Here is a 14,423-nt window from a genome sequence, read left to right on the forward strand (position 1 = left end):
TGGGTCCCGCGGGCTTCCTTCAGGGCATGGGCACTGGGGCTAGACTGGCAGTCCATCTGTCCAGGCCCCGTTTGTGTCTGGTTTGTTGAGGCCTCGTTGTTTGGAGGAGGTTTATTCTTTCTCATGTATGTTTGTTTTGAGGTTGGTAGAGACTATTGGGGGCTGCTGAAAGGTTCAGTCTGAGGAGAGCATTGGGGACCACAGCAATAGAAAGAGGACAGAGGGACAGGGACTGGGGGGAGAAAGGGAGTTCCATTGCATGCTGGGAAAGTTGCCAGAAGGAGATTAGGGGAGAGGCTGAAAGCTCTGGATGAGAGCTTGACTGCAGAGGGGCTCCTGAGGTGCTGGGTTTTTGTTGTTCTTTTTTGAGGCAGGTCTTACTATGTAGCCCTGGCTGGCATAGAACTCTCTATGTAGACCTGGCTGGCCTCACGCAGATCTACTTGTCTCTGCCTCCCTGAGTGCTGAGATTAAATGTGTGCCACCACTCCTGGCCTGTTTTTTTTCTTCCTTTAATTAAATATAAATTTTTAAAAATTTGGTTTGGGTAATAAAATGCAAAAAAGAATATGGTAAAGGCCCTTGAACCCACTACCCACAGTAAGCACACTAACATTCCACTTTCATGTCAGAGTAAACACATAGAGTCCTGTGCTATATAAGGAAGTGCTGGCCAGTACTGGCCTGCATGTGACAGAGGCCTTGGGAGATGCTTTACTTAGTGTAAATACACCTGCTATGAGATCACCCGAAGTGAGTTTCTCCGATGACAGATGTCTGTAATTGACACCTTTCAGGCCGAGTCTCAGCCTCTCTCTTCCTTCCTAGCCCTTTCCTTGCTCCCCTTCCTCTGGTAGATATTTTCTGTCTAGGTTTCTAGTCTTGTGTTTCAGCTTTACATCAGATGTGCTCACTGCTCTGTGAATGCTTAAAACGATTTCCTGCAAAGTTTCAGCATTATTTTTTTTTTTAAAAAAAAAAACAACCTCTTCAGGGTTGTTTTTAGTATCTATCACTGCTAATGTATGCAGGTCTGAAGCTAGAGTCTAATGCAAATGTACGACTTAGTCTCCTTTTGTAGACCAGATCTTAAACTCACAACCCTCTCGCCTTGGCCTCCCTGTGCTGGGATTACAGACATGGGCCATATGTCCAGCTAAAAATTTTAAAACATGAGTGTTTTCTAGTTTTATTACTTTATAAAACAGTGTAGTGAACACCTCCTTGTGCACATACACTGTTTCCCCAAGAAGGGATCGGAGATGCTCTGGTTTCATGGCAGCTGTGCCGTTGGCATCTCCTGAGTTCTGTGTTGACCTCAGCCCACTGGCAACATGAGTGAGGTTCTACTTTCTCACCGTTATCCTCAAGTTCAGTGAATGTAAAACTATGCTGATTAGCAGTAAAGCTGAGTATCATTCAGTGCCTCTCCATGTTTTTGTCCATTTTTATAACTGCATTTTTTTTTGATAATTTTTGGTGTCCTAGGGATACTAGGCATCACGCACTGACTTGTTACAGATACTGCCTCCTATTTTGTGATTATTTGTTTATTTTTGTGGCACTGGGACAAAACCTTGTGTGTTTGTTCTAAACATTGAGCTACATTCCTAGCACACTGTGACATTTTTAAATTTTTTTTTGTCATCTAGAAATTTTAAATTTTGACAAGAGGCAAAAATTTCAATGTTTTTCGGCTTGTAATGTTTCTATTTTAAAAAGTGCATTCCCATTCCAAAGAACTCAAAAGGAATTTTACATTTTTAAAGTTTTGAATATGTATGAAAGATAGCTAGCTGATCTTATTTTCAAGTACAAGCCAGTTGCCCCAACACCAGTGATTCAAAAGTACATTCCAATTTGATATTCTTTTTTTGTCACATTGAAGTGGTGTTGATGCTTGGGAAGATTTTTCTTGACAGAATTTCACCATATAGCTCAGAACTTTCAATCCTCCTGCCTCAGTCCCCAGAGTGCTAGGATTACAGATGTGTGTCCCCATGCCTGTCCTATGCTTCGAAACATTTTGGTCTTTATTTGGCTTTGTTGTTGCATTTTCTGTCTCTGCTCCAAGTATGCGGTTTGAGTCCCATTTGCATCATACGTTTTTTTCTTTAGTGGGCTTGATTTTTTCATTTTTTTGAATGATTTGGTTTTTCCTTTATACTATAAATTTTAGCATCAGTTTAAGTTAATTATAACAGACCATAATGAGGTCTTGATTAGAGATACTCTTTTGTAGGCTAATTAAAAATTTTTGCATTTAATTTGATATTGATGGATAAGAATTGAATATTCAGTTCCTGTCCATGAGTGCAGTAGAGGTGTTTCATTGTTCATTCATATCTTGTGGGGTTTTCAGTATTGCTTTATAATGTTACTTAAATTCTTCTACATGCTTTTTTGCTAGATTTATTTTTAGAGATGTTTATGTTTTATTGTGTGTGAATTTATTTTTAAAATTAAGTTTTCTAATTAGTTATTGCTAGCACCTAAGAACACTCTTGTGTTGGAGCAGCTGAGAGTATGTGCTGCTCTTTCAGAGGATCTGGGTTCAGTACCCAGCACTCATATTAGGCAGCTCACAACCACCTGTACCTCCAGCTCTTAGGTAATCCTATGCCCTCTTCTGGACCATGTGATCATCTGCCATACACATGCACATTCCCACATATAAATGCAGACATATATGCATAATTTAAGATAAAATAAATCATAAACAATAATGTTCTTGAGATTTGTCATTTGTTCTTGCATCCAGCAACATTTGTTTGATAGTCTGCAGATAGACCTTTTTTTCCCACCACCTCTCTCTGTGTTTGTGGTATATGTACATGTTCACGTGGGTGTGTGCACATGTGCATGCTGCGTGTGGAGGCCAGAGGTTGATATTGACTGTCTTTGTTCATTGCTCTCCATGTAATTTTTGAGACAGGATCTCTATTAACCTAGAGCTCACGTGCTCTGCTAGGCTGACTGGCCAGCCAATGAACTCCTGTTTCTGCCTCCCCAGCACCGAGATTCTGGATACATAAGTCTCTGTGCTCGGCCTTTACTTGGATGCTGGGGATCCAAACTCGGGTTCTTCCGCTTGCACAGGAAGCACTTTACTGATTGAGCCCCATCTGCAGGCTGTTGTATGCTTGGCTTCTGATTCTAGTCTTACTGTGTTTCCTTATTGTGGCTGTTTTTATTAGTTTTTTTTTCACATTTATTTATTTATTGTATGTGGGTACACATGTCACAGTGTATACACGGGGAGGACCACTTTCAAGAGTCAATTCTTTTCTCCCATATGGGTCCCAGGGATCAAACTCAGGTCATCGGACTTGGTGGCAAGCACCTTTTCTCCTTAAGCCATCTGGCTGGTCTTTGGAGGCGGTATGTTGGCTAGAACCTCTATGAAAATAGTGACTAGAACTGGGTAGCCGGCACTTTGGTCTTACTGACTTTAAAGAGAGCATGGTTTTAGTGTCTCATTAGCGGTTCTACATAGGTTTTTATGGCCATGCTGTTTCAAATTTTAACAATGTTCTTAGAGCTGTGCCTGGTGCTGCATAAGGTGAGAGAGAAGGGAAGGGGAGAGAGAGAGAGGAAGGAGAGAGAGAAGGATAAGGCAGTTTGGCCCGGAGAAATGCAAGTGTGGTGTGTATTTATAGTATATACACATTGACAGATATTGTGCAGTTTAGACCGTGTGTATAGTCATTAGACAAATGGACTGGCTCAGTAGGATGAAAAGTGTTCTCTATAAATAGGAAGTTGTTGAGTTGAAGGTTATTTTTAGTTATGTAGTGAGTTCAAAGCCAGACATCAGACTGGCTGTCTTAAATGTCTTAAAAACTAAAAAGAGAAACAACAATAACTAGAAAAAAGAAACAATCTGGGAGCTGGACAGGATGCTCCAGGCCTGTAATCCTAGCATTCAGGAGGCCGAGACAGAAGGATGGAGAGCTTGGGACCAGCCTGGACCACATAGCAAGAAGAGCTTGTCTCAAAAGCCAAAGCCCAACCAACCAAACAATAAAATCCTATTGTATTCCAGGGAACTGACTTTGATATTACATGTGTGCACATTCTGTGTTTGAGGCTGCACCTGAAGAATGTTATCGTTCTTGTTCTAGGGCCCTTGTTTAATAATTTAATATCTGTGCCATCTCCATCTTATCTAGCAGTTGTTGATATTTCTGATTCTTGCTAGGGTGAGAATTTCATTTTCAAAAACTAAATCCAGGAATTTGGTTTATTGTGCTGTGAGATTCTTGATCTTATTTTAAGGGAGAATGACTCTTTGTTTCTGCCATTTTGGGGTAAAAGAACAAGTCTTCCGCTTCTCCTTTTTTGGGCACCTGGTTGGAAAGGGTCTCTGTGTCACTGCTGGGGGGGAAAGACATCAGGGCTCTGTAGCTTGCTGTGGGCGCTGGGTTAGCTGGGTGACCTAGATCATTAGTTAGACAAGAGCTCTACCACTGAGCCTCTCCTCTAGCCCAAGCTCTGTGTATCTTTATTGCTTTGTTTGGATTCTGTTGCTTGCCATCTAATTGTTAAAAGAAATACCATCTGCCTCTCCCGACTTCCTTCTCCCCTCCCACCTCTCTATCCCCGCCCCTCCATCCCCAACCAAAACTTAGCTCTGTTATGACCCGAGTTCACACCATTTAGAGTTAGTTTTCCGGGGGGGGGGGGGGGGGGATGAGATTTACTTTATTGTCATTTAAATTTTTGTTGTCCTCCTTTATTTCCTGTTAAAGTGTTTGTGTGTGTGTGTGTGCGTGTGCGTGTGCGTGTGCGTGTGCGTGTGCGTGCGTGCGTGCGTGCGTGCGTGCGTGCGTGTGTGTGTGTGTGTGTGTGTGTTGGGGGTGGGATATGGCTCTTCTTTTTCTTTTGGTTCATGTTTTGCCCTCAGGTTCTTGGCAAACTTGAGTGGATGTCATGAATTGTAGGGTCTTTTTTCCTTTACCACCCCACATTCTGTTATTGTGGCTTGACAGTTTAATCTGAAATTTATACATAATTAAGCTTGATCTTGCCAGAGAACAAAATGACTCTGTATCCTTTCTCTTTTAGAAAGAATATTGTATGTGTGTGGGTATCTTGCTTGCACATGTCTGTGAACCACATTTGTTCCTTGCCCACAGAGGTCAGAAGAGGGCATCAGATTCTTCTGGAACTGTAGTTACAGGTGGTTGCCAGCCACTGTATGGATGCTGGGAATAAAACCCCGGTCGTTTGCAGGAGCAACAAGTGCTCTTAACCACTGAGCCATCTCTCCAGGTCCTTCTTGTAGCCTTTTCTTTTCAGCATTACTTTATAATCTCTTCTGAGGGGAAAAAAAAAGACGGCCAATTCACTCTTAAAATACTGTTTTAATTCTATATTTGCAATAATTTGAGGGTGTCAGAAAAATATATTTTTAGTTATAATTGTATGTATATTTTTACTTGTTTGGAATGTTTTAAATTTACTTATTTAGTATTATTAATTATTATTATTATTATTGGGGTGTGTGTTTGTGTACGTGTACTTGTGTGTGCATGGTGTGCACAGAGATCAGAGGACAACCTGCTGGAGTCAGTTTTCTCCTACCACATTGGTCCCGGAGATTGAACTCACGCCACAGGTTTGGTGGCAAGTGCCTTTACCACTGAGGCATCTTCTTGGCCCTGGAATAATTTTGAAGATAAATCTACAGCAGAGCTAATATCTTATCGTTTGAGACAGGTCTGTAGTTGGGCTTGTTTTAAGTTTCCAACTGTGGAAGTAATGGGTGTCCAGCCTGTAGCCTATGGGCTGCATGGGGCTGCCTGCAGCTTAGGATGATGGGGCTGTGGCCACAAAGTTACAAACTCACTTAACTCGGTAGTGCTGTTCTTAACTGTGAACTTGGTAGATGACTTTGTGTAGAGATGCCAAAAGCCAGCTACAACCTGTTAGGGTCAATGAATTTGAGAGTAACAGGCTAGAATGCGTTAGTTTGCACCAACATTTGAATTTTGTTGTTATCTTCCCTCCCACCCCCATAATTGAAAAGCTAATATGTTCGGTAGCTAGAAACAACAGCCACTGTGGTCCTGCTGCCTAGCGTTGGCTGTGTCCTGCTTTGGCTGACAATCTCAGCCCCCCCCCCCACCACACATGGGGTGGCCTGTAAGTTACTGAAGTGGAGCTGCTACACGGGGTTCTGAAAGGCTACTTAGTAGCCCTGTCTAAGGCTTTGATGCGGTGTGATCAACTCTGACTTCAGATGGCTTAGGACCCCTACCTGCACCTTGCTATTATGATTAGTTCTACGGAACATCCTTCAATTTGTACCTTTACTCACTCTGACACTCTTTTAGAGTGACTTTTAAAAGCTGGATTATTGGATAAATCCATTGTCACAGTGTTTCCTGATTTCTCCCGAGAGTGGTTCCATCTTGCTGCCTCTGAAGTGTTCAGGCACATGCCAGTGTGGTTAACGCTATCACTGGGTAGTGCTGTGTCCCCAGTGAGTGTCTGTGTGCACTGAGCGGTGCGGCAGGCCTACAGAGGAGGTGGCAGGACATGTCCCTTCCTCTCATGGTAAGAGCACTTCCTCCAAGGCAGCTAGCTGCACAGTGCCGAGCTCCATGTTCAGCGGGGACTTCGCCTTGTGAAACTGCCACACAGCTGGAATGGTTAGGTCATGTCAGAATGATCAGGTACCTCCCCCGCTTCTGAGGTAGACACAGGATTTTCATTTTCTTCATTTTCAGCTGAGGAACTTCACTTGGCACTCCTGTTTATTTGTGCTGGTGACTGTGGCTTTACCAAACGTACATTAAACCCCTTTGGAGGCTCTGTTGGCATAGTTACAGAATCAGGCTTATGTTGGAATAATTTGACATAGTTGGAACGTTTTCCAAATTCACAATCAGCCTTTCAGTAGAGTAGGATATTAACACGACACACATTTCTCTGGTGCTCACTGGGGGCAGCTGCTGAGGTGCAAAGCCTAGCTCTGTCTCTCGGAAGCGGCATGGCCTTGATTGCTGAAATAGTAGTACCTTCCTGATAGGCTCCCATGAAGACTCAGTAGCACCGTGTACAAAAAGAAATTGCTGAGTGCTTGGTAAACCAAAGGGCTTCTTCCTTTGGCGATTTGCACGTGCCTGCCCTTAGAGCAGCTGCGGAAGACGTATATTTTCTAACTTGGAGGTGTCTGTAGTCTTGTGTGGACTGGTTAACATTCTTTGTGAAAAATGCATTCATGGTAGTGTGAAGGGCCAGTGGCCATTGAGAACATGCCTCCAGTTACTAGGTCATCAGGGAAAGTTTGCAGGGAGGGGAGGGCATTCCACAGAGACCTGGTGATGAGGAGGAGTTGAAGGGAGCGCTGACTGTGACCAGGGGTTAGGAGTGTCAATGCAAATTCAATCTTTGTGAAGCATTTCACAGTTTTATTAGATGTTAAATTCTGGAGCGAGGTTTATATGGCTATTTATTACTAAGTATAGTTGCAAATATGTACTGTTAAGATCTTCTGTGATATGCTTGTTTGAATATTGTATTTCTCTTTTTGCAACAGATGCTGGTCCACAGCCTTGTAGTTTTTTTTTTTTTTTCATTTTAATTGGAAGTCACAGCTCCCCCTCCCTATATTAGACTATATATTTAAAAACTATTTGATGTCATTTTATGAAAATGACTTAAGAGCATATAAGCATTATTTTTCAGTTTCCCTTCCTCGTCTATGTTGTATAGAATTTTGTCCCCTCCGAGCTGTATTTTACAATCAACATGTGGTGGATGTATAGCCCATGACATCTCCTGCTTTCTTAAGGGGTTTCTGCAGAAGAGGCCGATTACTAATATTGCTTCTGTGCCAATATTAAAAACAGTTCCCTTGCATTACACTGAGATGCTACTGGGAAAGAGTTGTTTGTTTCTCTGTTATTTCATGTGTTCATCACATCTCCTGTGAGCACCCCAACCCCAGATAAAACTTTAGCGGTCACCATTTACTGTCCAAACCTACAGATTATGTTCACTGTTCCAGATAATTCAGATAATACGTGGATAGTGATGGCATCTTTGTGAAAGAAAAAAAAAACATTTTTTTCCCTTCAGGTATCGCCATCAGAGAATCTGCAAAGGTAGTTGATCAAGCCCAAAGGAGGGTGTTGAGAGGAGTTGATGACCTTGACTTTTTCATAGGGGATGAAGCCATTGATAAACCTACCTACGCCACCAAGGTAAAGTTGTGCCAGTGGTCTGCGTGTGTGAGCGCGGAGCCCAGAACAGAGCATAGACTGACTGAGCGAATGATAGGTTATCTGGAAATGGTACCTGTGAGTTGTGGATGTGGCTTCATTCTTATGCTTGGGTGGAGGTGGTTAGTTGAACAGAGGGGGTTGTTTCTGAAGAGGTGGATTTCCGGGTGGAGAACCAAGTGAGTTAACAAAGGCCCGAGTCACACAGTTGTCAGCAGTGTGAGCAAGGTCTGCCCTTCTGGGGAGTTGCAGGTTGACTGGCACACCTGTCAGATTTGGAAACTTGCAGACTGAGCAGTTAAGAAGAAAGCACTAATATTGAAGCAGGTATATCTTCTAAAAATAATTTAAATTACTTTTTAAGCTTAGCATACGAAGTGATGGATTGCATTATGACATTTTCATACACACATACATGTCATTTTACTTCATTCTCATTCACCTCCACTTCCTCTGATGACCTCCTGACTTCTCTCATCTACCTGCCCACTCTTGCTGGTTCCCTCTCTTCCTCCAGATTTGCCTCCTTTCTGCCCTCACGACACGTGTGTTCCGTTATTCTCCTTTTCTCCCTCCTCCCTGAAGGCCACTTCCTCCCCACTCACGTTACACCTTTGCTTTCAGTCACCACAGATGTGCACATGCCTCTGATTTATTGACTTGGAGTCCTCCAGGTATATACCCACCGTGGTCTCCCTGGGCTGTACAGTAGTTGTGTTTTTAGTTCTTTTTTTTTTTTTCCCCCAGAGCTGAGGACCGAACCCAGGGCCTTGCGCTTGCTAGGCAGGCACTCTACCACTGAGCTAAGTCCCCAACCCCGTTTTTAGTTCTTTTTAGGAACCTTCACATGACGTTGATAGCAGTTGCCTCAGTTTACAGTCCCACCAGCACTGCGCAATAGTTCCTGTTTCTCCACTTGTTCACCAGCAAAGCAGGTCTTTCTGCAGTAAAAAGAGAAGGACCAGAGGGAGCTGGATGGTGGAGGAGGCTCTGCCTGCTGCCATCCAGGTAGTTCTGTGCACTTAGAGGTGATGCGGTGAAATACAGCGTAGGGCTTGGTCTCTTGTTAAAGTGTGTTGTTTATGTGTGAATCACCGTGAGCTTCCCACCGGGAGGCCTTTATTCTGTTGGGCCACACAGCCTCCTCTGCTCTTGTGCTGTGAAGCTGTTGCTCATATCCAGTTCTTACTATCTGGACACATCTTGCTCCCTCTGCTCCAGTGGCCTATACGACATGGCATCATTGAAGACTGGGATCTTATGGAAAGGTTCATGGAGCAAGTGGTCTTTAAGTATCTTCGTGCTGAACCTGAGGACCATTATTTTTTAATGGTGAGTAGTTGGAGCCAAGAAGAATATGCTCCTGTGAATTCCAAATTTACTTAGATTGTTAAACACTAAGTCCTTCTAAAGACTTACTTAGCTTTTTAAACACGAAGTCCTTCTAAAGACTTTTGCATGAACTTTTGCATGATGCTTTAGGGGCAAATACCAGAAAGCTGTGTGTGTGTGTGTGTGTGTGTGTGTAAGCTGTGTGTGTGTGTGTGTGTGTGTGTGTGTGTGTGTGTGTGTGTGTGTGTGTATCCAGAACCTGAAAGGCTTACCGCCCTGCAGAGCAGGAAGGCCAGAGTCTGGCTGCCCTGGGGTGCTCAGTTCAGCAGCTTGGAGATGGCCCCGTCTTTTAGTGTGACCTCTCCTGTTGGCTCTCTGGTGCCCCGGGATGGCTGTCCCGCCTTCTGCGCTCCTCCTCAGAGTCTTCACGTGTTTCTGCTCAGCAGTAGAGAGAAGGCTTTTCCTGCCGTCTAGAAGCCGTTCTTAGGAGCCTTCCGGTGGTTTTGCCCCATGTGCCTGAGCTGTCTGTGGGTTTCTTAGACTGGGAGGCAGGTAAGTACCGTAGCCGACTTTCAGCGCAGGGTCTAGAGAAGGAGGCACGGCTTGTGTGGGAAGCTGTTATGTCCTCCAGTGTCCTTGAGCATTAAGTGGATGCTGTGACTATTACTTCTGTTATAGCGGAGAAACATCCATCAAGATGTTCTTTTTCCAGTGTTTAGATCATATTGTCAAAGGAAACTGAGCTGAGTTCTGGACCCTGATTATGGTACTTGAGTATTGTGTCAAACCAAACAGCATAGAGCAATGGGAAGAAATACCTCTTGGGGTCTATGGGATCTAATTGTTCTAGTCAACGTACCGTTTCCTTCCATGGAATATCCTTTTTACATTAAAAACAGTCTCATGGATAAAATACTTGCTTCATAAATAGCAACTCTATGCAACATAAGCTGCGTATTAAAACTTACATGAGTTAGCTTTGGATTTTGCTATGCAAGTACATTGTCAAATGGTTCAATATCCAGCTATAATTCTTTCTAATGTTTTACTACACATGCTCTTTAGCATTGTCTGGTTTAGAAAGTGATAACTAAGCCAGACAGTGGTGGTGCAGCCGGGCGGTGGTGACGCACGCCTTTAATCCCAGCACTTGAGAGGCAGAGGCAGGCGGATCTTTGTGAGTTTGAGGCCAGCCTGGTCTACAGAGCGAGTTCCAGGACATCCAGGGCTGTTACACAGAGAAATCCTGCCTTGGAAAACTAAAAGAAGTAACTACAAGGCTAGTAGTTACAGAGTCTATATATTTAATGTATATTAATTATTATTATATTATAATATATAATATGTAATATAATATTTTATTAGAAAATGATGAGGTGGAGAGATGGCTTGCAGTTAAGAGCACTGACTGCTCTTCCAGAGGACCTGGGTTCAATTCCCAGCACCCACATGGCAGCTCACAACTGTCTATAACTCTAAGATCTGACACCCTCACACAGACATACATGCAGGCAAAACACCAATGCAAATAAAATAAAAATAAACAGATTATTTAAAAAAAAAGAAAGTGGTAACTATAAGGCTAATAGTTATAGTAGTCTATATATGTGTAACATATATAGAATATATTAATTATATAATATATAATGTGTAATAATTATATTATAAAATATAATATATACAATTATTATTAATTATAATGATATTATTATTTTAATTATATTAATCAAGGCAGATCTTAAAAGGTGCTCTGACCTCTCCTCTGATTTAAACTCAGAATGTCAAGTGTGGCTACTGTGTTTTACATTTCCTTTGCATTTCCTCTCCTGAACACACACAGTGGTTATATTAAATTAACGGAACCAGGTAACTGACAGCGTATGAGTTACTTTGTCTGCAGCCAAAACACATCTCAGATTCCACCTGCCTGGGTTGGCACTTTTCCTGTTCTAGCTTATCACTAACTACCTGTGGATGGGGTTTTAGGCCAGGCACCATGCCCAGCCTTCTGCCTGCTTCAGCCGAATGTGCTGGGACATCTCCTCTGCCTCCAGTTTACAGCGTATCTAATCTGAAGCCTGTAGAGTAAGTGCAGATACATGTCACAGGACATTTTGACTGGGAAATTTAAAAAAGAAAAGAAAACAGCCACACAGATTTTCTTTCTGTCTCTGTTTTCTTCTCCTCCTCCTTTTTCTTCTTCCTCCTCTCCCTCCTCTCTCTGTTTCTCTCTGTCTTTCTCTGTCTCTGTCTCTGTCTGTCTCTGTCTCTGTCTCTGTCTCTCTCTCTCACACACACACACACACACACACACACACACACACACACACACACACCCTTCCCTGGTGTAGCTGGCATATCTATAAACTGGTAAAATCTAATCACTTGCCGGGAAGAAGTAGGAGGTAATGTTTTATATGAACCTAGAAACATCTGTTTGCAGACCACCAGCAGTGAGAGCGTGGCGGCCTTGAAGAGCTGACTAAAGCGGTGTAACTAGAGAGCCAGTGAATGAGGGGTGAAGAAGGGCGATGGGGGACCATGGGGTGGTAGGAAGAGGTGGAGCTGTGTGACTGGGCTGAGTGATTTTGAGAGTGGAGAGGGCAGGCATTGACTGTGTGTGTGTGTGTGTGTGTGTGTGTGTGTGTGTGTGTGTGTGTGTGTGTGTGTTCTCTTACTGTTCTGAAACTTACCAAGTAGCCCAGGCTTGGCCGTCAGGCTGAAGCTTTAGGGATCCACCTGTCTCCTTGTTGCCAGTTCTGGGATTATAGGCACGTGCCACCATACCCAGCTTCTTCTTTCCTTTTCTTAAATTAGGTTTTTGGTTAGCAAATGTGAAATGCATTTCTCTGTGACAGTTTCATACATCAATGTCATGCTCTGGAATTCCCTGGATTCTTAATAGTCTTGGTTAGGGTTTCTATTACTGTGATGAAATGCCATGCAAAAAGCAAGCTGGGGAGGAAAGGGTTTCTTTTGTTTACACTTATATCTCACTCTTCATCACTGAAGGAAGTCAGGATGGGAACTCAAACATGGCAGGAACCTGGAGTCAGGAGCTGATGCAGAGGCCATGGAGGGTTGTTGCTTACTGGCTCACTCAGCCTGTTTTCTTATAGAACTCAGAACCACAGTGGTCTGGGCCCTCCTCCCTCAGTCCCTAATTAAGAAAATATAGCTGGATCTTATGGAGACCATTTTTCAATTGAGTTTTCCTCCTTTCAGATACCCTAGCTTGTGTCAAGTTGACATAAAACTGGCCAGCCTATGAATGGTGGTTCAGACATGCTCTCCCCAGTTCAGTGGCCACTAGCCAGCCTATGAATGGTGGTTCAGACATGCTCCCCAGTTCAGTGGCCACTAGCCAGCCTATGAATGGTGGTTCAGACATGCTCCCCAGTTCAGTGGCCACTAGCCAGCCTATGAATGGTGGTTCAGACATGCTCCCCAGTTCAGTGGCCACTGGCCAGCCTATGAATGGTGGTTCAGACATGCTCTCCCCAGTTCAGTGGCCACTAGCCAGCACAGAGATGGGCCACGTGGGCTTGCTCAGTCTGTGCTGGCCCACCTGCCTCCGAGCTTCAGGTGTGTTGTGGTCTCTTCTCCTGCTCTCTCTTCATTGAGTGTTTATATTTTAAAAATAGTTTCTTGGGTGGTCCAGATGGCTCCATAGGTAAACGTGCATTCTGTGCAAGCTTGGTGGCCGGAATTTGAACACCAGAACCCACAGTGAAAGGAGAAAGTTGATGCCCGAAAGTTATCCTCTGACTTCCTCTGGTGCGTGTGACACTTGAGTACCTGTGCTCATGTGCACACACAGACCAATAATAAACCATTTCTCTACTGCATTTATGGAGGGGTTTAAAGATAGAACTAATTCTAGGAATGTGCACTCCGTTTTTTATCTCATAGGGAGATACAGGTTATTTTTGATAATACTTATTAATTATTCATTTTGGATAAGTACCAGGTGATAATCTTACTATTGCTATGAATTATAATGTTCATGTAGTTTGCTTTTCTGTGATATTCTAATCATGTGCTTCAATATTAAGACAATAAGAAAACTTTGATCTTGTGTAATTGTTTGGGGATGTTTTATTTAAGTGTGTCTTCCAAAGGAATACTTCCTGTGCCTTTGGTGATGGGCACAGAAGAAGTGGAAGACCAAGGAGGAAATAGGTTATGAGGACATAGCCTTAAGAATATGGACTTTGGGCGGTGGTGGCACATGCCTTTAATCCCAGCACTCTGGGGGGGGGGGGCAGTGCAGAGGCAGGTGGATCTCTGTGAGTTCGAGGCCAGCCTGGTCTACAGAGTAAGTTCCAGGACAGACTCCTAAGCTACACAGAGAAACTCTGTCTCAAAAACAAAAAACAAACAAACAAAAGACATAGGCACTTAAGAATATGGACTTTGAGCTGGGTGGTGGTGGTGCACACCTTTAATCCTAGCACTCGGGAGGCAGAGGCAGATGATCTCTGAGTTCGAGGTCAGCCTGGTCTACAGAGTGAGATCCAGGACAGCCAGAGCTACACTGAGAAACCCTGTCTCGAAAAGCAAACAACCAAACCAAACAAACACACGAAAAGAATACTTTGATGCCAGAACCAGAGAACGGGACTACATAACAAATATTTCCTGATGTTGAAGTAGGGAGTTTAATTCTTCAAAGATGTCGAATTGTGATTGGTAGCCAGTGATAGGAGTCTAAAAATAGTAGTTCAAACAAGTTAGGGGTTTCAATTTTCTTGATGAAATCAGCTTATGGCAGGCAGTTGGTGCTGGGCATGGCAGCTGTCTAGTGTCATGAGGAATTTCTCTTCCCTAGTGTATTTGACGTTTGGATTCCCTGGTAAG

At 43.3% G+C, this 14,423-nt stretch overlaps 1 protein-coding gene across 2 annotated transcripts in view; it reads left to right on the top strand.

The window, feature by feature from the left end:
• Actr3b (actin related protein 3B) overlaps positions 1-14,423 on the top strand; it is a 96,161-nt gene that overhangs the window by 40,431 nt on the left and 41,307 nt on the right. For both annotated transcript variants that reach the window (XM_059257769.1, XM_059257771.1), the window contains 2 exons: positions 8,089-8,213; positions 9,453-9,563. In XM_059257769.1, the coding sequence (XP_059113752.1) occupies positions 8,089-8,213; positions 9,453-9,563 (236 nt within the window). The remainder of the gene's footprint in view (positions 1-8,088; positions 8,214-9,452; positions 9,564-14,423) is intronic.

This window comes from Peromyscus eremicus, chromosome 3 (genome assembly GCF_949786415.1).
Source record: "Peromyscus eremicus chromosome 3, PerEre_H2_v1, whole genome shotgun sequence".
Lineage (NCBI taxonomy): Eukaryota > Metazoa > Chordata > Mammalia > Rodentia > Cricetidae > Peromyscus > Peromyscus eremicus.